At 50.1% G+C, this 25,130-nt stretch overlaps 9 protein-coding genes and 1 non-coding gene across 10 annotated transcripts; 4 read left to right on the forward strand and 6 right to left on the reverse strand.

The window, feature by feature from the left end:
• Positions 1–1,178: 1,178 nt before the first annotated feature.
• ASPGLDRAFT_44187 (uncharacterized protein) lies at positions 1,179–3,069 on the forward strand. The gene is made up of 2 exons (XM_022545973.1): positions 1,179–1,405; positions 1,566–3,069. The coding sequence occupies exon 2, from the start codon at positions 1,620–1,622 to the stop codon at positions 2,709–2,711; it is 1,092 nt and encodes a 363-aa protein (XP_022403085.1). The 5' UTR covers positions 1,179–1,405; positions 1,566–1,619; the 3' UTR covers positions 2,712–3,069.
• A 202-nt stretch (positions 3,070–3,271) lies between these two features.
• ASPGLDRAFT_44189 (uncharacterized protein) lies at positions 3,272–4,492 on the reverse strand. Its single transcript, XM_022545974.1, has one exon. It carries the CDS (start codon positions 4,472–4,474, stop codon positions 3,596–3,598), a length of 879 nt encoding a protein of 292 aa, XP_022403086.1. The 5' UTR covers positions 4,475–4,492; the 3' UTR covers positions 3,272–3,595.
• Positions 4,493–4,835: 343 nt separating this feature from the next.
• ASPGLDRAFT_44191 (putative mitochondrial ADP,ATP carrier protein (Ant)) lies at positions 4,836–6,254 on the reverse strand (the record flags this gene model as incomplete). Its single annotated transcript, XM_022545975.1, has 5 exons — positions 4,836–5,035; positions 5,094–5,471; positions 5,530–5,852; positions 5,975–5,996; positions 6,195–6,254. 5 exons carry the CDS (start codon positions 6,249–6,251, stop codon positions 4,862–4,864), a joined length of 954 nt encoding a protein of 317 aa, XP_022403087.1. The 3' UTR covers positions 4,836–4,861.
• Positions 6,255–7,692: 1,438 nt separating this feature from the next.
• Positions 7,693–9,937, reverse strand: ASPGLDRAFT_144685 (KRI1 family protein). Its single transcript, XM_022541825.1, has 2 exons — positions 9,675–9,937; positions 7,693–9,611 (listed from the first exon to the last, which is right to left on the reverse strand). The coding sequence occupies exons 1-2, from the start codon at positions 9,844–9,846 to the stop codon at positions 7,927–7,929; spliced, it is 1,857 nt and encodes a 618-aa protein (XP_022403088.1). The 5' UTR covers positions 9,847–9,937; the 3' UTR covers positions 7,693–7,926.
• Positions 9,938–10,280: 343 nt separating this feature from the next.
• ASPGLDRAFT_121147 (putative transcription factor SipA3) lies at positions 10,281–14,684 on the forward strand (the record flags this gene model as incomplete). The annotated part of the gene is made up of 5 exons (XM_022540209.1): positions 10,281–10,336; positions 10,417–13,232; positions 13,286–13,372; positions 13,432–13,653; positions 13,714–14,684. 5 exons carry the CDS (start codon positions 10,281–10,283, stop codon positions 14,682–14,684), a joined length of 4,152 nt encoding a protein of 1,383 aa, XP_022403089.1.
• Positions 14,685–14,998: 314 nt separating this feature from the next.
• On the forward strand, positions 14,999–15,087 carry ASPGLDRAFT_t55. Its single transcript has one exon. It is a non-coding gene; the product is annotated as a tRNA-Asp (tRNA).
• A 513-nt stretch (positions 15,088–15,600) lies between these two features.
• On the reverse strand, positions 15,601–16,104 carry ASPGLDRAFT_23602 (uncharacterized protein; the record flags this gene model as incomplete). Its single annotated transcript, XM_022543303.1, has 3 exons — positions 15,601–15,733; positions 15,808–15,952; positions 16,008–16,104. 3 exons carry the CDS (start codon positions 16,102–16,104, stop codon positions 15,601–15,603), a joined length of 375 nt encoding a protein of 124 aa, XP_022403090.1.
• A 722-nt stretch (positions 16,105–16,826) lies between these two features.
• ASPGLDRAFT_121552 (putative importin 11) lies at positions 16,827–20,235 on the forward strand (the record flags this gene model as incomplete). The annotated part of the gene is made up of 6 exons (XM_022540250.1): positions 16,827–16,985; positions 17,056–17,156; positions 17,220–17,357; positions 17,413–18,889; positions 18,944–19,132; positions 19,183–20,235. 6 exons carry the CDS (start codon positions 16,827–16,829, stop codon positions 20,233–20,235), a joined length of 3,117 nt encoding a protein of 1,038 aa, XP_022403091.1.
• Positions 20,236–20,570: 335 nt separating this feature from the next.
• Positions 20,571–21,774, reverse strand: exg1 (glucan 1,3-beta-glucosidase; the record flags this gene model as incomplete). The annotated part of the gene is made up of 2 exons (XM_022540253.1): positions 20,571–21,346; positions 21,402–21,774. Coding segments are annotated over 2 exons (1,149 nt in total), but the record flags the coding sequence as incomplete, so codon positions are not given.
• A 1,306-nt stretch (positions 21,775–23,080) lies between these two features.
• ASPGLDRAFT_64698 (questin oxidase family protein) lies at positions 23,081–24,984 on the reverse strand (the record flags this gene model as incomplete). The annotated part of the gene is made up of 6 exons (XM_022548809.1): positions 23,081–23,419; positions 23,462–23,868; positions 23,922–23,956; positions 24,141–24,250; positions 24,303–24,480; positions 24,968–24,984. 6 exons carry the CDS (start codon positions 24,982–24,984, stop codon positions 23,081–23,083), a joined length of 1,086 nt encoding a protein of 361 aa, XP_022403093.1.
• Positions 24,985–25,130: the final 146 nt, after the last annotated feature.

The following is a 25,130-nucleotide window of genomic DNA, read 5'->3' on the forward strand; positions in this document are numbered from 1 at the left end:
TTTCATCTGCAAGCATGCCAGAAGAAGAGGAGGAAGAGGAAGAAAACTATGAGTCTCTTCCACAGATATCTATAACAGATGCTTTGGAGAGTCTATATAAACTCCGGCTTTTCGAGGAGCAGCAGGTGGATGGAAATAAGGCCTTAATCCAGCAACTTCTCTTCCATGAGAGGACCCTTTTGAGAAAGAAGGTTAGCAGACAGCAGCAGAGTGATATACGAGACTTCTTTTGTAATTAGATGACGTCTATATATATATTTATGGCAGCAAGCTCGTATAATCCGATATAAGCAATACTCCGTTATAAGCAATTTCCGCGACCTGCCGAAATAGTTGCTTATAACGGGGTTTTACAGTAGCGTTGTGATAAAGTGTAACGTGACTATCATTCAGATCTACAGAGGACTCGACATGATACGGAAAGCTCCGTTGGGATTGGATAACGCGGTGATGCAGCTGTAAGTCATCTCGTGGGATGCTCGGCAAATGCAGCCCTGGCAGGAGGTTGCGGGGTGAGTTCGTGCTCTGGCCTCTGGATGTTACTTGTAGACAGTGACTCCATAGTGAGTCCAGAGTATGTTCAGCTGTGTCAAGTTAAAACTTCCTTGTTGGCGAGGGCCGTGACGTCAGCCGTCAACTGGCAGCCAGTGATTGAGGACATGTGTTCGGGAGACCAACACGTGCTGACATAGGGTTCTTGCCCTGCCCACACAGATATGATAATACAGGATATTTTGGGAGGATAGTAGTATAGATGGAATATCCTGTGCTCTGTATCTGTATTTATATATAAGTATATATCTATCTATATATATAATATAGAAAAGTATTTGTGGTCTACATAGTACGCACATTGCTAGATAGATACTGTACTGTACATCCGGAGTAGGAGTATGCACTCCGGTTCAGACCCAACCGGGACCACCCGGCGAGTCTCCACGACGCCAATCACGGGGCCCACGCGCCGCGACGGTTGGCTGGGGAGAGATAGTGTAGAGTTGCATTTTAGATAACAAGACTTGTAGGGAATCAAGAAATAACGCGCACAGAAACTCGATAACAAGCGAGCTGAACACTTATAAAAAGCACCATAACCCGCGGGAATGTACTCACCGGCGCTAAACTAGATTGGGCCTGCAGCATTCCTGTGCCTGAGCAACTACAAGTGTTCTTTCGGTCTCCTTTTCATCTGATCTATTCTCTTTCTTTTCTCTCTATTTCACTCTATCATTGCACCTCTCTATATTCTCTATAATCTTCTATAAATACAAATTTCTTAGTCTGTACTCCGTACAGATACTCCCATACCTCCAAAGTCCTCATCTGACCTCCCGCGTCGCATACTCCCGTCAGCTTCGCCTCGGCTGATTAAATCGCTCCTCCTCATTTCGCTCTCCAGTGTTACGTGAGTCAATTCGTGCTTGGTCCTCTGTTCTCACGCCTTCTCTTTTTTTCTCCTCTTTTTTCTTTATTTTATGTCTCAACATCCTCAGGGCTGCTTTGTTTGTTGACAAATCGCCTCCCCCTTGGTTCTATACGGTGCTGACTCAACCCTCAACCAAAAGAAACCCCAGGTCTAGCCACCACCACTTCTCTTAAATACAACTACTACACACATCATGTCTCGTCCAACTGGTCCCTCTAGCATCGCCATGGCTCTTGCTGGCAAGACCGCTTCTGTCGATATCCCCAAACCTCGCTCGGGCTTCACCGTTGCTCGCGACACCGCTCACTCTGCCATGCTGCCTACTCCTCCCAACTCCATCTCTCCTACCCTCCGGCCTCACGTCTCTTTTGGCCACAAGCAGTCCGCCAACCTTGTGGGTACTTCACCCTTGGCCACATCCCACCCCGAATCCGATCTCGACCTGGGAGATGCCGGAGACGACAGCACAGGCGCTATTACGCCGGGCATGTTGGCTAAACACCACTTGCCTGAGATTATGCTGCACCAGGGAGCCTTGGCGATTCGTCATGTCATGGGTTACTTGACCACATCCGTCCCGGGTTTCTCCAGGATTCCTCCTGCGAAGGCCCGCAGACTGGTGGTGGCCGCGCTCGAGGGCCGCGGCTCTGAGCAAGAAGGCGGTTCGGATGGTGATGTCGTTTTTGAAAAGGTGGGATGGGGTCGCTGGGATGCACGACGACGAGGCGAGCCATCCCGCCACAACCAACACCTCGAACCATCGCCGCCCTCCAGTCTCCCCAACTCCTTCCACCAGCGTGGCGTCCAGATTCCCTCCCGGAGAGAGAACTGGAGCCCCTACGGAACCAGTGCCGCTGGCGATTCCGCTGTGTTCTCTTACTCGGAGACAGTGGACTTCGGTCGACACAGGGATGACAGTATGCTCGAAGACGAAGCGGACAAGATGTCCCTCGATGGAGACGAGCGTGAATATGCCTCCTCGTCTGAGGCTCCGGACGACGAGATCCCAGACGGCGACTGGGGCGAGGAGGACGTGACGGATGAAGAAGACTGGGCGCAAATCGGCGCCGACGCTCTCCGTGCGCGCTCACTGAATACCAGCGGTGGATTCCTCGATGCGAAGCAGCAGCCGCGTGGCGGCGGCCCTGCTCCCTCTGCCCTGGCCAAATCCCTTCCCAACAACATCCCTATCCAACAACTTGGATTCACCCTACCGGAGGGTGTCGTTGGCGATCGCGAGGAGCGCGCTGCCGTGGAAGCACTTTTACGACTTGGCTCTATGTAAATTCGATACGATCTCATATTGGCGGGCGTTGGTTTTGTTTGATCTGTTTTTAGGACGCTAGCATATATATATTCAAGAGCAGGGATCGACTGGATCGACCGCTAGCACGGTTTGCATTGGGAATGGACGGATGGCGTTTGGTTGGGTTTGGGAAACGGGATACGATGTGCCCTTGGGGTTTTCAGGGCTTAAACAGATCATTTGGCATAAAGCCAGTTACTTTTGCATTTTACCAGATTTGGTATATCTCCTCTTTTGCACGTGCACATGTGAAAATGTCACCTCATGACTGGATATAGGATATAGTTATACATATAGCATTTAATACTCATAATCTACATATCACACACACTCATCTACTCAGGAATTCAGTTCTCGTATACACCGGTGGCAAAAGTCGCATAGTTCCCTTTCATTCTAGAATCTAGATCTACTAACTATATCAGGGGCAAAAGGATAATTAAGCATATCTGAGTTTATTCAGTTGTCTGTGGCGATTTCCTTTCGTGGATGCGTACAGCATACGATCATCGCCACTATATTCTGTACATCATACCACCGCATAGAGAAGAGTGGTACTTGTGCCGTTTGATATACAGGGGTATATCCAATTGGACTGGTTTTACTAGAACGGATATGTATAACGGTGTTCTAGAAAAGGATTCTTTTTGGTTGAGCAATTTGTATTAGCATTAATATTAGTACAGTCATATCCCATAGCACTAGTACTATTTATACAGAATCCATAGAACCCATAGCGAACTCCAGTAACCCAGCAATCCATATACAATCCCATATACCATACCCATATCGTACACATACCCATCCTTATCCGTAATCATCATCTGTATCCCACCCATTCCATTTTATAAACCCAGAGAAACCTATCGATCCCCATCATGAGCCTCATTAATCCTCCTCCACACCTCCGCCTCAACCTGCACCAGCTTCTCCCCCGCAGTCTGCATCCACCCCTTCGCCATATCCAGGAATCCCTTTTCACCGGTGTCTAGCTCGTCTTGCATTATGTTGTTGTTGGTGTAGGGGTTGGAGTAAGGGGATTGGTACGAGGTTGAGGTTGTTGTTGGCATTGATGGATGACGAGGGTAGACGGTGCTGTAGGGTGTTGTTGTTGAGTTGGGGGGTTGTTGGTACTGCGGATACTGTTGCTGTTGTTGCTGGGAGGCATAACCATATCCATAGCCATACGGCTGCGTAGGAGACTGAATACCCGGGTTGATCTTCGGATCCGCAGTCGCAGTCGCAGCACCTTCAGAAACACCACCCTGCGCAACAACCTCTCCAGCCTTTGGTGGCGGAGGAACACCCTGTTCTTGTATCTGTCCTTGCACCTGCGCCTGTCCTTGTTCATATCCATAACCGTGTCCCTGACCAGCAACAGGAACAGCTCCCGGCTGCGGCGGCGGAGGCGAAGAGTTCGTCGTCGTAGCTGGTGTTGGGTTCGTTGTCTCGGACGGCGTGTAGACGGATGTTGAACGCTCTGGTTCTGGCTGTGTCTGCGGCCCAGGTTCAGGCTGTGATCCTGTTACGGCTTCCGTTGCGGCTGGTAGGGAGGACATGCTGGCTGGTTGGGCGGCGCTGTATATGGGGGAGTAGGATGGGGCGGTTGAGGTTGCGGTTGCAGAGGTTGATGGGGGGAGCTGTTGGTTTTGGTTTTGGATGTCGTCTTGCTTCAAGGGTGATGGTGGGTTTGTGACTTCAGGTGCACCACCGCCTTCTGGTGTGTAGACAACCGTCATCATTGGAGAGCTGGATGTTCGGAGGCAGGGGAGATGAAGCTCGAGGTGACACGACGTCATCACATAGATTTGCACGTGACCACTGACCCACCAATCACATTACGTCTGGTGAAAACTCTTCGGCCAAGGACAAGTTGAACCCCAGATTTTAATTATTTGCATACCGAGAAAAATACGGATTCAGAAGAAAAAAGAAAATTGCTTGCAGACAGTAGTAAAGTACAACGGGTACAAGAGGAAATGTCACATGGCTCTATGATCAAGACCCCGAAAGCGCCCTTGATCGATATTTCTATCAAGACCTCCACACAACATTCAGCACCTAGCAGTTACGCCAGACGCCAATTTTACACACCCTTCCCCAGCAACGATTAGAACTTAATCAATCGTCTATTTGTACTTCTTTCCGAAGAGGATGAGCTGAGCCTGGTCGTAGATGGACAGGACACCAGCACCAGCGACACCACGGAGGATGTTAGCACCAGCACCCTTGAAGAGAGACTTGGTACCCTCCTTGGCGACAATCTGGCGGGCGGCATCCATGGAAGAGGAGTACTTGACGGCCTGTAGCAAGATATGTTAAAAATTGATTGATCAACAGGATTGTAGGATTGATACATACCTCACCAGAGGTCATCATCATACGACGACGGATGGTGTCAAGAGGGTACGAGGCAACACCGGCACCGGTAGTGACAGACCAGCCGAGCAAGAACGAAGCAAGGAAGTTACCCTCAAGAGGACCGACGAGAACAACAGGCTTGATGGAGTCGTACATGCCGAAGTAGAGACCACGGTAGACGATGATTCCAAGAACAGAGGGACCGAAACCACGGTAGAGACCGGCAATACCGTCAGAGGCGAGAGTCTTCTTGTAGACGTCAACGAGACCGTTGAACTGACGGTCACCACCGCCCTTGGCGGACTTGGCGTCGTTGGCAAGACGGGTACGGGCGTAGTCGAGAGAGTAGACGAAGAGGAGCGAAGTGGCACCAGCAGCCTGGGTCAGGGTTAGCTCAACCTTTCAAATGCCAGAAATCAGGGTCAGGAAAACATACACCACCGGAGGCAAGGTTACCCATCATCCACTTGCCGTAACCGTCGCGCTCACGCTTGTAGGCGAACATCGACTTGAAGGTGTCGCGGAAAGCGAAGTTCAGAGCCTGGGTGGGGAAGTAACGGACGACGTTGGCGGTGTTACCTCTCCAGAGGGAAACGACACCCTCGGAGGCGGCGGTACGCTTGAAGCAGTCACCGATACCGGCGTACTTGCGGTCAAGACGGCCAGCCTTAAGCATCTCATCCTGGTTCTGGATGAGGAGCTTAATACGCTCAATGGGGGCGGCAGCAGTCTTGGAGACAGCAGCGGAGACACCACCCACTAGATGACAGTCAGTATCAATTCAGTGTATGCTTTGTTTTGATTGACGATTCTCCAGAATTGAGTCGATTGGTCGAATTATATCGATCGATTGATGGTGGGGGGAGTTCAATGGAACGTACTCAGGAAGTCAACGACGAAACCCTGTGAAAATCTTGTCAGTGTATCGTTCGAAGCGTTAGAATGCTAACCACAGCTAGCCAATTCATATTCTCCAACCCCAGATAGATCCAATGGCCTCTACAGACCGATAAAGTGTTGTAGAGGACCCTGTCCTACCCGGGATGGCAAGAACAGAAACTGACCAGCTCAGCAGCAGGGACACAAAGAAGGGCAACTTACGGGCATGCCCATGACGGACTTGTCGCCCTGGCTAACCTCACCCTTCTTGTCGGCCATGATGACGGAAGTGATGAAAGGAAATGAAGAAAAAGAGGGGAGATGGAGAGTTGAAGGTCAAGACAAGAGACACTTCAAAAGGGGATGGGAGGAGAGAAAAAAAGAAAGAGGGAAAAAAAAATAGCGAGCGAAGGGCTCTTGTAAGCGGGAAGAAGCGAGCGGAGCCACACTACACCGAATCAGGTTTAGTGCGAGAACAAAACAGAGGGAGAAAATTTCGACTCCGGCGCTAGTGCTGGCCCGGGCAACGCAGCCGATATCTCCCGATGTACAGTATCATGTATCAACATGTGTATCAATTGTATCAAACAACAGTTACTCCGTACGGAGTAGTTTAGAAAGGGTTTGGAAATTCACTCAGACAACTCATGAACTAGTTAATTCTTCTCATATCAACAAAAATGCACTCCAGTGGTCTTGTTCTACGGGGCTGTCATCCCGGTAAAGCCTCTCCGCCCGCCCACCGATTGCGCGCCCACACCGGGGGATTATCCCATTGTTCCCTCCGAGCGTCCGGTAGCTAGACCTTTGGATCGCTGAACACCATGGATCATGAACATTGGATACGATAATTCTTTCATTTCAATTGACCATACAGACTCTTGCTTACAGGTAACACTCACTCAATGGCTTCTCCAAGAGGAAATGCTGGGTTTCGCCATGCCGACGGCCTCCGGTCATGCGTGTCACGGGACTTCGGATCTTGATGCCGAGACCATGTGCTTGGAGGGGTACGGAGTACTGCAGAACGCCTTACTACTTGTAGCAGAGAAAGCCCTGATAGATGTGTATTAATTTGGAGCAATGCTGTGCCAATTCTTGATTTACTGCACTAAGAGAGCACTGTAGCTACAATATGGGGACCCTGAGTATTTGTATAAGGGGTGTATCTCCCTATCCCGTGATACAGGCAGCCCGACGCCTAACGTGCGCGATATGCACCTACTCATGCACCCGTACAGAAATCCTCGGACGGAATCTTTTGATGTGTTGATTTGGGTCGGGGCTTTTCCCTCCTTCCTTTCTCTCCTGTCTTTCCAAGTAAAATCCTGTCGTGAAAGGTTTGCGTTGCCACTTCCGTATACTCCGTCTGTCCGATTACAGAGTACTGCTTGCCACGCTCCACAGGTCTCTTGTCAGGTGCGTTAGTGTACTATTCCGCACTTCTACTCCGTACTTATCAAAAGGATTGTCCCTGGGTTAACAATGTCTACTACTCTGTAGTGTAGCATTGTACTGTCCACGTCAAGATCATTGTAGTATGCGGTATATCCGGCTGTACGGGATCTCCACAATTCCCGCATTCGGTTACATTGTGCGATGAATTCTGGTCAGCACTGCTTTCATCTCGTACAAGTGATTTGAACGATGGTCTGGATAGGGCTGCGAGTGCTGCTATCTATGTTCTGCTATATTGCACGCGCCAGGTGTCAATGGATATGTTTCCGAAGATCTGCCCCGGATTCTAGCAGCGCACGGATAGCAAGGCTTTCAACGGCGCGTGCCAAGTTTTCAGCCGTAAAAATAAGGGCAAGGTATTGTCAATCCGGAATGGAACGTTTTGTAGAACAGTACAGCTATAGGACAGATTGAACCGGTTCGTATATAGTTGAAAAAGTACATCAGGCTTTAATTTATGAACGATCAGAGGTATAAATATACAAAACACGACAAATCAGTTCTTGGTCCTTCTTCTCTTCTTCTTCCTGCCACCCTCACGAATATCCACATCACCGCCCTCTTGCTCTTCCTTGGGTGCATCCTTCTCTCCGCCAAATGTAAACTCCGGACCCTCCTCGTTACCAAAGGTATCCTTCCGCCATTGCCTCACCCGGGCCTTCTTGCCCAGCTTCTTGCGGTCTTTCTGCTTCTTCTCTTCCTCGCGGAACGATGCCAGCTTCTTCAAACCGGCAAACTTGTTGAGATTATTATCGTCCGCCATGAGAATATCTCGTGCGCTAAGACCAAAGCTTTGCGGCGATGTTTCACGGTAGCGGAAGCGGGTTGCATTCTTCTTGGTCGCACCGGGGAGCAGGTTGATATCCAGGTCAAGGTTGCGGTCTGCGGCCTCTTCAATACGCATTCGGTCTTTACGAGCTTCGCGCTTTTGGTCACGCTTCTCTTGGGCTTTGCTCTTCTTGCTTGATGATCCCTCGCCATCAGCGGCGTCGTCGGCGTCGTCGGCGTCGACCATCTCAGCGTTGGATTGTTCCATGCTGGGTTTCGGGTTTTCCGCATTGAATTCGGGAACGATGTCTGTGATGTCGATATCGTCATCCCATGTGGGCTTCTTGGGCTTTTTCTTCTTGTCTCCGCTCTCGTCGTCGCTCCCGGCTCCTTCTTCTTCGGCGTAGTAGTCTTCACCAAAGCGCCTCTGCATCTCTTGTTCCCAGTTCTTGCCATCCCAGGCGTCGTCCAGGAACTGAGCCCAATCGTCATCCGTGAATCGAGAGGCGCGGAGACCAGCGACTTCCTTGATCTGGTTGACCTTCTCTTGGAGCTGGTCGACCTTGAGCTTGCGGAGACGGTTCTTCTCGGTTTCGCGCTGCTTCTTCTCCTCTTCCTTTCTTAAGCGCTCTGCTTCTCTGAGTTTCTTACGGCCGCTCTTTTCTTCTCTGCGAACAGACTGCTGGTTCGTAGCATCACGAGCATGGGTAGCGATCCTCTCGTTGGCCTTGTTCGGATCCTCGAAACGGAAGTTGTACGCTTCTTCAAATACTTCTGCGCGTTCTTCCTCTTCTTCATCCTCAGACTCGAATGGGTGAAGCTCCCTGTTGTTGGGGATCCATGCCCTGGATGACATGAAATTCGACAGGAAGTTCTCAGGATCCCTGTCCGCATTCTCCAAATCCAGCTTGACCTCCGACTTTGGTGCAGGCTCGGGAGCAGACTTGCGAATAAGGAAGTTATCTTCATCGCCATCCTCCTCGTCAGCCGACGCCTCCTCACCATCTGCTGCGGCATGCATTTCCTTGACTACCGCATTTTTCAATTCCTCTTGTTCTTGAGCGTAGGTCTTGGGCGGTTGAGGTGCATCGTTATCCTCTGCTAGGGCCGCACCACTCAGGTAGTTCTCCCGGTGGTAATCGCGCAGTGTCATAGGCTTTTCCTGCTTCTTCGAGGTGTCCGGCTGGGCATCATCATTTTGCGAATAGAAAGTGACGTTTGAATCGTACACTCGAGGGTCTTTGGACCGAATCGCGTTCAGGGTTGCGTTGATTTCGGCATCAAGTGCTTCGGTAGCGAGTTCTGCGTTGTCGTCTTCATCTTCGTCGTCTGATGACTCCTCTGAAGATCCACCATCTTCATCACGATCGCCACGTTTTCCAAGGGAAGAGGTTTTGCCGAATTTTGATTCCACTGCAACAGCAAATGTCAGCCCGTTTCAATGGACATACGTAGATTATGAACAGATCCACATACACTTCTGTATTTCCTCTCTTTTCTTGTTATGCTCAAAGCGACGCGCATACTCCTCATTGATCTTGAAGGAGTCTACATCCGACTGCTTGCCAATGGGAACTCCGCCGGACTCGTCGCCGGAGTCGCTGTCGTCGTCGAGCAGCTTGCGCGCCTTCTTCGATGGAGGCTCCATGTTTGCGTAATGGAAAACGGAGTTCCGCGATAATGAATCAATGAATGACAACAGAAAATTTCGTCATCGATAATTGTATGTTGATTGCACCGGAGACGAAGAAAAAATTGACGGTACTAGTGCCGTTCCTGGCAGAAAAAAAAATCTCGGTGCCTCACCGCCCTATATCCACCGCCTGATAAACCAGGCAGCAAACCGAATCACTGACGTCGCGGCAGATCAGCGGCGTGTTCAGTCAGTATTGCCCCCAGAAGCGCCGGAGGATCCAAGCTCCCTAAGCCATGACAGCTGCCAGCCCCTAACTCCCTTTTCGGTCTTTGTTGCTGTATTTTACTCGAACATTATACTGTACATCCCATTGGCAACTCGCTTATTTATTTTCACCGTCAATCTTTCCTATTCGCATCAAGTTTATGGCCGCAGACATACGCTAGATGTCGACTCAGCCGCAAGCTCCATTGCCCCAAATCGGGAAGCTGGTCAGCGTGGTGTAAGTTTAAGGGGGGAACAAAACACGGCCTTTCTTCCAGGAATTGCCAAGAATTTTTGCTAATTAATCCTGACTATCAGTCCCGTTGGGCTCAAGGAGGCTGCTCTCGACTCCCCGACCTTCCGAGCGACTACCCTACACTTTTCGGACCAGATCGAGTTTCTCGAACGATGGCTCGATGGCTACGCGAAATCTGCCTCGAGGCTCACTTCTGAGCTTGCGACCCTCGAGAGTACCGTGGGAAGCTTTCTCTCCTATTCTACAAACCCCCTTGCCGTGTCCGAAGCCGTCCTCGACCATGATTATACTCTGCTGTCAATGAGGAGGAGTGGTGACGGCTCCAGGGATCTTTGGAATGGATTGATCACCAGCACTAGGAAGCTGGAAACGCTTGTTGCAGAACCGATCAGGGTGTTTATCCAGGAAGACTTGAGGAGCTTTAAGGAATCTCGTCGGATACTCGAGCAGACGCAGAAACAGTATGATTATCTCTACTCCAGATATTCGTCGCATAACAAGTCGAAGGAGCCCTCGGCCATACGCGAAGATGCTTTTCAACTCCATGAGGCCCGCAAAGCGTATCTGAAGGCGTCGATGGACTTTTCCGTACGAGCTCCGCAAGTGCGAAACGCCCTCGACAGACTACTGGTTCGGGTTTCATTCGACCAATGGCGGGAGTTCAAAACTATGCACAACAACAATGGCGCAAATTTTGGAAAATGGGGCCAAGAGATGGATCGCATAAAGGGCTGGATACATGAGATGGAAGGAAGCGAGAAACTGTCTCGCCGGGAGCTACTATCCGCCAGAGACCAGATCGAGGAGACTGCAGAGACTGCATTTAGGCCATCTCGCGAGCTGGAAGACTACTCCATATCGACGATTCCATATCTTGGTTCCCGCCCTTTGTCGGGGGAGAATATGACTGCTGAAGCTAAACCGGAGAAGCAGGGGTGGGTTAATCTCCGGACACTTACAGGCAAGCCTACCCGGACTACTTGGGTCAAGCGCTGGGTCTTCTTGAAGAATGGGATCTTCGGTTGTCTAGTGCAAGGCTCCCGGACTGGTGGTGTGGAAGAGAGCGAAAGAATAGGCGTCCTACTTTGCAACGTTCGACCAGCTTTTCAGGAGGAGCGGAGATTCTGTTTCGAGGTTAAGACCAAGAACAACAGCATCATGTTGCAGGCGGAGACACAGAAGGAGCTTATGGAATGGATCTCTTCTTTCGAGGCTGCTAAGCGGAAGGCCCTGGAGCACCCAGCAAGTACGGACCTTTCGGTCTCTGGCAAGATGACAGTCCAAGATCCAGCCTTTTCGATCTCGCAGCCCCCTGCCCCCGAGTTCTCTGCAGATCCGTCCGAATCGCTCACTCCCAACGGTGATGAACAAGGCTCGTCTGATCGTGGGATCCTTTCTCTGCCTGAACGGGAGCCATCCGCTTTCAGAGCCAGCACTGAAATTGGGAGCAGACGGTCTACTGGACCTGATTCGGAGAATTCGCCGCGAGAACATACATCCCGGCTTATCCAAAAATTGGACCTCCATCGCAAGTCAAACAACGCTGCGCAGTCGGCTAGTCCTCTTCCCTCTGTTGGGGGTGGCATAGCGAGCCTCATCACTGCCAGTCATAATGCTATTCCTTCCATGCCAATCGGTGTACCAGATAGCGATTCGGCTAGGGGTCGTAGCCTGTCAGATCGCAGTCTGTCCAATCGCAACGCACCTTACACAACTCTTGCGCCTTTCACCTTGGCAAACCCGCCTGCTCCTACAAACATGAGCAAGGCTGCCGTGATAGTAAGCAATGAAAGGGGAATTGGCCTGGGACAAGCAGATAGCACTGGAGGAATGCCTAGTGGGATGATGGCGAACTTGTGGGGCAGCTCCAACTGGGGCTTTGTGAACAGATTTGAGCACGAACGCCTAGGTCAACCGAATGGTACGGCGTCTGACCAGCCACCGCCTACTCCGATGAGCGATTCTTCCAAGCACACTGGTGCAGACGCAGATACCCCAACATCTACGAAGCCGAAATCTGGGCCTGGACATAGGCAAACTCTAAGTCTTGACGGGAGTTCACCGACCGTTGTAAAGCCGGTTGCTGCGTTTGAACATCCCAGTTTCTACCCCCTGCAGCTGAGGATACAGGATGCCCAGTTCCGGCTGTTCTTCCCTAATGTGAAGCGAGAAGAGCCTTTGGTTCTGGTTTTCAGAGCCACGTGGAGTCCAAATGACCAGCAAGAGTTCCCCGGAAGGGCATACATGACAAGCCGAAATATATACTTCTACAGCAACTATTTCGGACTGGTATTGACTACCAGCATTGCTTTGGATACGATCAAAGAGGTGACTGCTGCCCCTGGAAGAGATTGCGACTTCTTGTTCCTTCATTTTGTCCCTCCCATAGGGACTGACACGCCTGGTCGGGGCACTGTCAAGACGTTCCTTGAGCCACTAAGACTTCTTCAAAGGCGGCTCAATTTCTTGATCCAGGATTCGATAGCTGTCGAGCCGTTGGGATTGGAAGATATTCTCAAGACTCTGACGAAGATGGAGTCGGACGGGCCGGCACGGGACCCTAGCTCAGATAGCTGGGAAGATATGACTGGCGCAGACAAGGCCATCGATGGATCCATCGACCATAAACCAAGACAGGAACTTCGAGCACCGATATTTATCGAGAAAGACCTAGACATAAGCCCACCAAAGGCTGGCAACGGTAGGGATGTGGCGAGAGTCAGACTACCGACCCAACCTGTGAACTATGTGCCTCAAGGCAACCTTGCGCTTGCGGCCGAGAGGACCTTTGATATCAGCGCTAAAGCGTTGTTCCATATCCTCTTTGGTGACAATAGTGGCGTTTGGCAGCTGCTTCTACATGAAAGACAGGCTCGAGGTGAGTTCCACTGACGTGGTTGAAATATGAATCCCGGCTAACTAAGGTTGAAGATATCAAACAAGGGCCGTGGGTTAGCAATGAGTCGCGTCACCTACGACGGCAGTTCACTTTCCAAATAGAAACGGCAGACTTAATTGGTACGTTTCTTCTTGAAAAATCCATTGGGATTATTCCGGCTAACCGTCTTGTTTGTTAGGACGGACCGAAGGAATAGAAATCTCTGATTATCAGATTATTGATGTGCTCAATGACCATCTGTGTTACGTCGTCACTGACAAGCGGACTCCCTGGCATCTGCCATTCAAACGCTCGTTTAGGTTGGTCAGCAAAGTTGTGATTACTTTCGTCTCTAAATCGAAGAGCAAACTTGCCGTCTACACCAAGATCGAGTGGCTGTGGACACCCTACGGCTTGCAAGGTGAGTCTTTGTTTAGTGTTTAGTGCTTACTTGGGACTGAATCGTTGCTAATAATCCCAGGTATCATCAATAACCAAGCGATTGGCGATCTCGGGCAAGATGCCTTGGATCTTGTTGATCTTGTCAACGAGCAAGTGCGAAAACTTGGCGCCCATGGTCGCACGAAGAAGGCCATTTCGGTATTCGGTCATGTAGGTCGCCAGAACCAGGCGTCTCAATTGCCACCCAATGGATCCAACATGAATGTGGAGCCCCGCAAACCGCGACAGCAGAGGAGTCTGGTTCAACTTTTGTTTGAAATGCTCACTTCCTTTGGGGAGACCGCGATTTCGTCGGTGTTCATGTCGATATTCGCCTTTTTCCGATGGACGTGGAAGACTGCAAATGCGAACAAGGTTATATTATTCCTTTTGCTGTCGAGTGTATTCTTCAATATGCTTTATTCGTCACAATTTGCATATGAGTGGAGGTATGAGAGGAACGCAGGAAACTTCATGGCTCGTCTTGGGGTTCACCCGGACAATGTCATGAGCAAAGCGGTTTACTTGAGAGACATCGATGAATTAATTGCCAACTCGACAATCGGACAAAGTCCTGAAAACGTTAGCGATTGCTTCTTCACATTCCACGAGCAAATGATGCGCGGCCAAGCCACCCCGCTCTCTCTTGGAGCAACAAGCCCCAGAGACGCCGTGACCAAGAGCGCAACGAAACGAATCCAGCAGACGCGTGAGCGCCTCGCCACATACCGGCACAATCTCCTCGTGGCTCTTCGCGTGGTGAACAGTATCGAACGAGAAGTCATCCAGAGCGAATGGGAGCGTTGGCTCCGGCAGGAAATCCGACGCTGTGGCCAGGTTGAGGTTCTCCTTGGCAAAGACAATGGGAACGATGAGGCCGAGGTGCAAATGGACACCGTCTTTGCTGAACTGACAGACGACGTTGAGCAGTGGTACGGTAGATACTGTACTAGCTGCCAGAAGGAACAGGATTTTGTTGAATTGAGTGACCGTGGTTATGGGAGTGCATAGACATAACGACTATTTTGGACCCCCCTTATATATAATAAGTTGGTTTTTGGGTTGATTTTATATTTTTTGGTCCCTTTTATTCGATGTTTTTGGAAACGATACCCTGTTGGACCGTTTTGGTTTTTCCAGCGTGAAATAATCCCGTTTTACTTTTGTTGACTATCCTCCCAATGTACATTATTATCTTAATTGTCCGGTCAATCGAGTGATACAATATGAATAGTACGCAACCTGCTTATCCGGAGAGTACAAAAATGTCGTATATGCTATGTTAATTTAATAAAGCATCAAGTTAAACTTCTTCCAATAAGAAGTCCTCGATGGTCTAGTGGTCATGATTTCCGCTTGTCAGCTTAACAACTTGCAAGCGCGGGAGACCTGGGTTCGATTCCCAGTCGGGGAGTTTTTTTTCTTTGCTTTTCTATTTTTGCACCTTACCTGTCTTTATTTCTTCCTTATTTTTTATTTTATTTTTATTCTATTTTACCTCGGTTGATTGCCTTCTTGCATCCCCTGTGTATGGGGCACTCGAGTGGCTGCGATGCAGGGTGCTTTGTAGCAGTTGGGTTGCGCTCGAACGAGGTATATATGCACGGGTCTTATTATATATCTGCGCTGCTCCGTGCTATTCCCGGGATTTGAATGAAAGCAATGGCAACCGTGACAGCAATGCACTAACCGTTAAACTATTGATTATGGTTGCGAGGCATACGCAAAAGACCAATGTACTCAGGCCTGGCTTCAACCAGGACACATTCGAACAACGCCCCTAGAGGCGTTGATACATGAATAGCAAGATTCTCGCCTTGACAAAGAACATTAATGGTGATTACTATCGCACTACGGTGTAGATGGTACTCAGGATATATAGTCATTAAACATCATCACTTCTTATTATATAATCGTAAGATAATGTCTATTTGGCGATACCCTCGCGCTTCAAGTCCTGCAGGTTGAGCGTGTCTTGATCACCAGGACGACGCTCCCCTTGGATTTTTGCCTTGTCTTCCGGACCTCCCTTGCCCTGGAATTCGCCAGCCGTTGCCAATCTGTAACGATCGCGATCGAATTAGCATGCCTTGCGCCTCTTGTATAACATAGAATAGTATGGAAAAAAACACACCTGCCCCGGTCATCACGGCTGCCACCTTCGTCTTCAGGGATAGGTTTGTTGTCGCTACCGGTAGGGACTGCCCCTCTACCGGTCTTGACACCTGTCTCTTGAGGGAACTTCTTGTCGACGAACTCGTTCACGCCGGACTCGAGGGCTGTTTCGGTTAGTGACACCCTAGGAAGGAAAGAAGGCACGTGAATATCACATACTCGAGTCACTCTTGGGCCCAAGACCTTGCTTGGCCTGGTAGCTGTTGAGATCCTGCTCAGCACGAGCAGCCAAGCGTAATGCGTCGGATTCCGCCATTTTGTGTAGATTCGGAGATGTCGTTAAAGGAAGGATTGATAGAGTAGTATTCTGCTTTGAGAAGATGAGTTGAATATGAAGAAGAGAAGAGAGCAGTTCATTATCGAGAGGATAAATATATCCATGGGTGCTCGCCAGACCCATCTCCCATCATCAGGGACACAGAGAGTTGTTGCATCATGCTACATCATGGCGATGTCAATTACCCACCGTCTGGAGGGTTTGGCGCCCCAGAAAGGGTCCACGGAAAAGCAGAATCATGATCTGGACACTTCTCACAGTGGGCAGAAGCTTCATACCTGGTCCACTTGTACGCCATGGCGCAGGGTGTTATTCTTCCAAGGTCTGGTTTCGGCCATAGGACGATGACTTCATCGCCGTCTACAATCCGGGCGGCTGCCCTATGCCCACCGCCTTCTGAATTGGGGAAATATATAGGGTTCGGTCCTAGGGTACTTCGGAGAAGGAATAATGAGATCTTCCGACGGGGTAGGCGGCGGGGAGTCTTTGCTGGGAAAACAATAACACGGGGGTTAGATAGTAGCCGATCCAAGAGCTCAGCAGTCTATCTTTCTTGCTGCGGTTGATTGCGAGAACGGGATTTGGATATCCCATGGCACCTTGAATTCGATAACTCGACCCGACCCGATTTTGCTTGGAATTGATCCCAAAGTCATCCCCGGCAGCTTCAACGCCCGAGCCTAACACCGAGTGCCTTCATCATGGCATTTGAGCTATCTGGGGAGGCAAATCCTTTAGATTTGCAAAATGTCCTCAATGCGCTTATGCTGGCTGCCAGTTCGACGCAGCAGCAGGTGCAGACCGGTGCCCAGCAGCTCCAGAACTGGGAGAAACAAGCAAAGTACTACTCGTTCGTTCAGGTACTTCCTTTTTGTTTCCCGGCCCTATATTAAATCTTCTTCCGCCCTGAAACCTTGCTAACTTATTCAGGATATCTTCCTAGATTATTCTGTTCCGTTCGAAGTCCGGTACCTCGCGATCATCCAACTGAAAAATGGAATCGATAAATATTGGCGCAAAACCGCAACCAAGTACGCTTGTACCGTCCAAACACCTATAATGCAATACATGTTTCAAGACTAACGCCGGGAAAGTGCCATCAAAAAGGAAGAGAAAGACCATATCAAGACAAGAACTTTGCAAGCTGGCGTCGTTGAGCCAGTCCCGGTTCTTGCTCTTCACAACGCATTGATGCTTGCGAAAGTATTTCGCTACGAATTCCCGCAAGAATGGTACGCAACATGCATTCAAACCGCTTGAATTGGTAGCTTTGCTAACACTCTCAAGGCCTGATGGCATGTCTTCGATCATCGCTTTCCTCCGATCCTCCACGCAGCCCGGCGCGAATCCGTTGCAATTACCGCGAACCCTCACCATCCTCTTACAAATCATAAAGGAGCTATCCACAGCACGTTTGCAGAGAACACGCGCCCACCTCCAGTCAGCCTCCCCGGAAGTATTCCATCTTCTGGGAAGCATATACGTGGACAAAGTGAACAAATGGGGTTCCGTTTTGGAGCAGGGTGGTGCTGACGAGGCGGCATTGTTGGAAACAATTGAACAAAGCTTGGTCTCTATGAAGGTTATTCGACGACTCGTTATTGCTGGATTCGAACATCCGAGCCGCGATAAAGAGGTCCAGGACTTCTGGCGCCTGACTCATTCCCATTTCAGCCGATTCCTTTCGTTTGTGCAGGGACAAACTACATTGCCCGAACAGATCCACAGATCGATCGAGAAGCATTTGCTACAGTTGTCGAAACTCCACGTTGATATGGCCAAGACCCATCCCGCTTCTTTCTCCTTGCTGCCAGACAGTATCACCCTTGTGCAATCCTATTGGACATTGGTTGTCAAGCTTGGGGAGGACTATGGGAAACTTGAAGCTGAAGGAAAATCGTTGATGGAAAAGACCGGACTCAGAGCACTTCTCTTGATCAGAGCTTGTGCGAAGATGGCCTTTAACCCCGTTCAGACATTCAAGTACCAAACACCGGCGGACAAAGAAGAGAAGAAGCAGGCAGTGGACCTTATCAAGGCCCAACTGTTCACGCCAGACTTCGTGATCAATGTCATGGAGCTCCTGGTTACCCAGTTCTTCAGATTTAGGAAGGGTGACTTCCAAGAGTGGGAAGAGGAGCCCGAAGAATGGGAGAAAAGAGAGGCCGAAATCGCTGAGGCTTGGGAATTTTCTATCCGTTCCTGCTCCGAGAAGCTCTTCCTTGATCTCGTCATTCATTTCAGAGAACTTCTTATTCCTCGTTTATTGAGCGTGTTCTATAATTTCTCCAGCCCCGAGAATCGCGATGTTCTGCTGAAAGACTCATTGTATTCGGCCATCGGATTGGCTGCAGCATGCCTAGACCGACATCTGGATTTCAATGCCTTCTTGGAATCGTCGCTCGTCCCCGAAGTCCAGATTCAGGAACAGGGATACAATCTTCTCCGGCGAAGGATCGCCATTTTACTCGGCCAATGGGTCCCCGTGAAGCCAGACGAGCTGAACAGGAATGCCATCTACCAGATTTTCCAATACCTGCTAAGCAGACAGGACCCATTGAACGATCTTGTCGTACGAGTCTCCGCTGGCCGGCAACTTCGAAGTGTCCTTGACCCATACGAGTTCTCCCCTTCCGGGTTTATACCATACGCACCATCCATACTTTCAGATCTCATGGCTCTTACCCAAGAGGTTGAGCTCCCCGAAACCAAGATGGCACTTCTGGATACGGTCCGCGCTATAGTGGTCAAAATGGAGGATAATGTAAATGTTTCTGTTCAGACGATTCTTTGGTGCGGCCATGCTAATGTTTCACAGATTACACCCTTCTCGGACCAGATTCTAGCATTACTGCCTCCGCTATGGGAACAATCAGGAGAAGAACACTTGATGAAACAGGCCATCCTCACGCTACTCTCGTCGTTGATAGACTCGCTGAAGCAGGACTCAGCCAAGTATCACCCGCTTATCCTGCCTCTGATCCGCAGCTCAGTCGAGCCGGGCTCTGTAAGCACACCTTCTCCCTCTAGGAAGGCAATAAAGACTAACAAGCTAAGGAAACCCAAATCTATCTCCTCGAAGAAGCCCTAGAACTCTGGGCCTCAATCATGATCCAAACCCCCGCCCCAGCATCCCCCGAGATCCTCTCCCTCCTTCCCGCCCTCTTCCAAATCTTCGAAGACGCAACAGACAGCTTCCCCATGGCCCTCCAAATCGCCGAATCATACATCTTCCTCGCCCCCCAAGAAGCCCTCAGCCACCACATCCGCCTCCCCCTACTCACCTCCCTAGAATCCCTTCTCAAATCAACCACCAAGCAACGCCTCGGCTCCGTCCCCCGCCTTGTGGAACTCCTAATCCGCGGCGCCGGAACCGTCGACCCCGGCAACAACGAAACCACATACCAAGTTATCGCGCGCTCCTTACTAGACAGCTCTTTCCTCGAGGGCCTCCTCGAAGGCCTGCACTCTGCCCACGAAGCAAGCCAAACCACTGGCCCGCACCGCAAACAAACGCAAGTCTACGGCATGGTTGAAACAGATTATCTCTCCGTCCTCGCGCGTCTTGCGCTCGCAAACCCAAAGATCCTCGCCTCCGCAGTCGCAGCGACAACAGGAACCTCCGAGGAAACGACCCTCACCTGGATCCTGACAGAATGGTTCTCGCACTACGATAACATCGGCTCCGTAAACCAGAAGAAACTCCACGCGCTGGCGCTTACTCAATTCCTCGCTCTTAACGGCCCCGACACCCAGCCGCCGCATTATATCCTGAACCACCTGCAATCGTACCTAAGTGTGTGGACAGATATCGTCACCGAACTTGCTGAGGGCTCGGAGGAGGATCCTAGCTTGCCAGGTGATTATTTGATTTTCTGGAATCAGCCGCAGCCCGGGCAGTATCATGAGAACGAGCCGCCGGAGACTGACCGGAGACGGCAGTGGGATAGTTCGGATGTTGTTCATACGATTAACATTCGGGACTTTGTCCGTCAGAAGCTGCATGCGTTGATTGTTGCTTGTGGTGGGGAGCAGCGGTTCCAGGAGGAATGGTTGTTGAATGTTGATCGTGAGGTTGTTGCGGCTTTTGGGGCTCTGGGGCTTTTTTGATTTCGCCAACGCTGGGACATGGGCTCCATCGGTTGAATGTAAGAGATACTCGATTCGTGCATTTGCTAAGTCATGGGTGATATCAATTACATATTACACATACCCCTACAGATATGAAATAATGAAAAATAATGAATTCGACTGTATGTCTTTCGTCTATCACGATTAAAACAAGATAATACCCAATATAAAGCCCAGGGAATAAAAAGCAGTACTAGTAATAAGTAATAATAGGTGTATGCTGCTATGAAAGAAACACCGAAAGAAAGACCGGAGATGAAAAGAAGAATGGAAAAAAAAAATATATATATATATATATAGAAAGATCACTCCGCTTAGCCGCACTGGCCAGGGAACTGTCGGTCATCCAGAGGTTGAGGGAACACACCCTCGGCAAGCAACTGCCTCATGTCCCATTCAGGAGCACCCTCAGTCTTCCAGGTCCAGAACACCCAGCCACTCTTTTGCTCCCAAGCATCCAGTTGACCTTCAATGAAGCGACGGGTGTTTTCCTTGTCCTCGCCAGAAAACTCGGCCACAGTACCAACAGACTTGCCATCGCATGAACCGGCACTGAAGTCAGCGGACATGGTACCGTCGTAGCGAGCGCCGATTCCCTTGCCGTTGAGGTATTTCGCGCAGTCGGTCATAGCACCGGTCCATTCACCCACGATAGCCCACTTGTCGGACTTCTGGAGCTGTCCAGAGCTGTGCGCGCAGACGTTTTGGACATGCGTGCTGACATCCTTTGTCAGAAGCGAGTTGTCGAAAACTTCATAGTGGTGGTTGTCGATGACCACGTTGTTCTCGGACAAAAAGCCGTTCCAGCTGTCCACTGGGTTGAACCCATCGTGCAAGACAAAAGTAGCATCCGGCTTCACTTCATGAACCCTCTGCTCGAAGTCGCCGTAGTACTGGCTCAAGAGGTCCCTGTCCACGCCAGCGGGGATGCTGGGCTCATTGAGAGCCTCGAATATAACATTGGGGTATTCATAGTATCGATCAATCAATCCCTGAATCGCGGCGGTTGTCCGGTCAACAGTGTCTCCTTGTTGCCATTGAACAGGGCCTCTGCGACCGCTGTTGTCGAATCCGTTCTGAGAGCCCGGAGCTAATCACATCTCGTCAGTCACGATCCGATTGCGCTCGAAAAAAAGTAAGCATACCTCCATGGAGATCAACGATCACTTGGAGACCAGCGGACTGAGCCCAGAAAACTGCCCGGTCAAGGAAGTCCAGTTGACCATTAACGTAGGGCTCATCGTTGAGCGGGATGACAGCCCAGTAGCCAACAGGAATCCTGACGTGAGTCAATCCAGCTGCGGCAATCTCATCAAAGTCGGTCTGGCTGACGAAGCTCCCCCAGTGCTTCAACAGTCTGTCCTTAGCATTTTCCTTGCCCAGAACCTCCGTGAGTGTCCACTCGTCAACGGCTGCGTCCCCTACTTCCTCGAAGATCGCTGGGGTGATCCATGGTTCCAGCACGAGCCAACCACCAATGTTCACACCGCGAATCTTGTCAACGTCGTAATTAGCCGAGGGTGCATGAATTTCGTCACTAAGATAGGGGTCAGTAACCGCGTCGAGACCAGAGCGTACGAACAACTTACAGCACACCCAGAGGGATAGCGCCTGCCACTGCTGCTAGAGCAGAAAGTGTAAGAAGAGCCTTATGCGAGAGTTTGGCAAACATGGCGAATGATTCGACCTAGTGTAAAACGATCGGAATTGAGAATGATCGTGGGACCGAACAAACGGGGAGTCCGGTGACTTAAATGGACAATCGTTCAACGACGACGAGATGACAACCAGTCAAATCTAGACAAAGCAGACCTGCAGTACCAAGGTTCTGTTCGTCCAAATGCGGCCTGTTTTCAAACCTCTGGAGGAAGACACGCTCGCTTGGCTGACCGATTGGAAACATACGTCCGGGGAATCGCGTAAACCAGGCTGAAAGCAGGACAAAAGCAGCAACGGATATATAAAATGAATGTAACAATGGAGTCCCAAGCCCGGGAGGAGGAGAGGAACACCACCTCCTCTGGGATCAAGGAAGGGGGGTACTTGTCGTGGCGTAAGGCGATGGCAGCTTGGATCAGTTCCACGCAGCGATCGTGGAGTAAGGTTGAATTAAATCTCAGATCACGGCGGGCGCGAGGCCCGAGGAATGCTGACAAGCACGCGTCTTCCCCATCCGTCAGTTTTCCACGCAATCAGGAAGGAGCAGTGCCATTGCCAATCGAACCGCACCTGCCGCTAGGAATGGTCTTATTTGGCAGTGACGCCCAGGCTTGGGAAGGGCGTCTGGGCAAAGGGTACGTGTAAGCCCACTTGCAAGGGCATGGTAGTATATACTAGACTTGGCTCAATGTCACCCTTGACAGGAGGTGTTTAGTACGGCAGGAGCCCACCCTGTCGGGTGATCCCTGGAATGTGCCATTCTGTAGATTCGTGTTTAGCGGAACTCGCGCTGCAAACGGAAATTTGCACTTTTCTTCCGGGACGACAAAGGATCATTGAAGGAGAAGACGTCAGCTGGTAACCTCGTGGTGGAGGTTCTTGTCGTCGAAGGAAGGGAGTGTATACGGTCACGTGTACTACCGGATGCAGACAACCACCACCCACCACCTATTCACACCCTTTCTGGTCCCTGTTCTTGTCCTACAAGAACATCTTTACTTGATACACTAATTGATTAAACGAAACCGGTGATTCCCGGGCCTACGGATTACCCCAGAGAAACAACCCTGGTTGTAACATGACCTATCACAATGATCGCGCCCTGCAGCCGTGCACAAGGTACTACATACAGAGGCATTGAATGTCCGTATGTGGTTAATCAGGCCTATACCCATCGCGAATCGGTAAAAAGCCCTCGATACCGAGTCCAAATCTCCCCCAACTCGAACTCAGTGGGAAACTTGACTGCAGCCTTAAGGTAGAGGTCATCTCTTTTTCCATAAGTCTCCTCAAATTCCCTTGGCGCACGAAAAACCTCGAAGAAATTCGAGTCCCTGAGCCGTTTGTGTTTTAGGGCCTGATCTACCATTGCTTTCCAATCACAATCATCACTCAGCTCGACCGGGATCGAATCGATAATGTCAACGTCGAATACCAGCCTAAGCTGACAAATGTACACTATGATAACAAACAGCGCGTACTGTCTCAAAATACACGCCCGTTGCTACCCCGGAAATAAATGCCACAGAATGCGGAGGCCATGCACCAGCGTCATCGTGTGTATCAAGAAGAAATCGAACTTGCGCTCTCGGTCGCCGATCCCAATACCCAGCAAAACGAATACGTCGCAACATTGCTCCAACTGTTGAAGAGGATCTGTCGTTTGCCATGCGTTCCAGTGCTCCAGAAGAGCTTCGAAGCGGTTTTGCAGCAGGGGTCCCATGTTGGCGATGCCGGGGTTTGTGAATAGGTCGTCGAAGCGATTATCGTCGTGCACACGCTTGATTATATCTACCAAGCTGGTAGATTTATATGTCGAGCTACCAGGGGGGTATTGGTCTAGGAGTCCATGCAGCTCAGTGTACTCGGTACATCCTAACGACAGGGCTTCCGTGGCCACCGCCGGCGACTGCAATTTCCAGGTATAGGGGAGGTGGATGAAAGGATGACCAACTGACTCGACTTTCAGCTTATACCGTGGCTTGAAGGGGGTACTTGGAACCAACATCCACCAATAAAGCCATTGATAAGAGATTCCAGCCTGGAAAAGAGATACTCTCAAAGCACCTCCTTCCAATCCCCATTATTACGCTTAACCTCCTGATCAAAAAAGTCCACATAAGCGATAGTAACTATACTTGTTATGAGCAGAAACCGACAAAGATCAGTCAGAAAACGCACGGTTTCTGGCATAGGAAATCCCTCCACTTCTCCCTTGTGATGACAGCATCCTGACAAGGGTCTCATCGATTGGAACAAGTGTCTGTATCTCATACTCATAGAGTTCCTTCAATTGTTCAACTCCAGCACCGAGGAAATACACTGACCCCAGAAGCTGCAATTGTCAGGAAAAGAGGATCACGCATCAAAAAGGGACGGTGACATGCATGAGGAAGATTGCTATGAAGAATTAACTTGGGTTTGCGCAGTGGCGCCACAGCAGCGTGGCCTTTCTCAAAAAGCCGATACAGGGTTTCGGCTCGCCAATTGCTTATTTTGCCGTGAAGAACAAGGCAGGGTTCAACACCCTCAGGTCGGCACCCGGGGGCAGGCGTACGGCTGAAGCTGCTGCTTTTTCGTTACTCGACATGGTTGTGATATTGTATTGATTCCGACATGGGGTGGACAATCTTGAATTGCGCGCGTCTTTTTGATGGATTGACGAAAAGAAGGGAGAGAGAGAGAGAGAGAGAGAGAGAGAGAGAGAGAGAGAGAGAGAGAGAGAGAGTATGGGAGAGATAGAAGAGGAGAGAAGAGCGGCGTTTCACATTCCAAATTACACTGCATTACGGAGTACATTGCAGTGCATATAAAAAAGCAAGTTTCCAAAACCCGACAAAAACCGCCAACCCGGCATACTAAACTTGGCATCTGATATTTCAATCATCCGTGGAAAGTGGAACTCACATAGACGACTAGACCTAAAAGGCACGCTAAGTGATCCTAATTTGATACTAGCAGTACATGGACCAACCTGCGTCAACAGTCGCTTGCAACACTTGTACTTCGCATATACATGCATGTCTTACTCTTCCTAAACCCGACGACGCACACTTCTAAACATAACATTTGGAGTCGACCAGATTTCAGTATCCAAGGGACTATCTACTCCGTACTCTGGACTACAGTTTGTAATTAGACACTCGAAACTATCGGCTCTTGTCGGTGTTTGTCGGTGTATATTGCAAATATGGAATAGCACAACACAATAAGAA

The sequence above is a fragment of the Aspergillus glaucus genome (genome assembly GCF_001890805.1).
Source record: "Aspergillus glaucus CBS 516.65 unplaced genomic scaffold ASPGLscaffold_5, whole genome shotgun sequence".
Taxonomy (NCBI): Eukaryota; Fungi; Ascomycota; class Eurotiomycetes; order Eurotiales; family Aspergillaceae; genus Aspergillus; species Aspergillus glaucus.

Excerpts from the sequence above, each read along its gene's own strand:
- ASPGLDRAFT_44187 (XM_022545973.1), top strand. The coding sequence starts at position 1,620 with ATGTCTCGTCCAACTGGTCCCTCTAGCATCGCCATGGCTCTTGCTGGC.
- ASPGLDRAFT_44189 (XM_022545974.1), bottom strand. The coding sequence starts at position 4,474 with ATGATGACGGTTGTCTACACACCAGAAGGCGGTGGTGCACCTGAAGTC.
- ASPGLDRAFT_144685 (XM_022541825.1), bottom strand. The coding sequence starts at position 9,846 with ATGGAGCCTCCATCGAAGAAGGCGCGCAAGCTGCTCGACGACGACAGC. Across the intron at positions 9,612-9,674 it reads AAGAGAGGAAATACAGAAGT|TGGAATCAAAATTCGGCAAA; the intron begins GTATGTGGATCT and ends TTGCTGTTGCAG.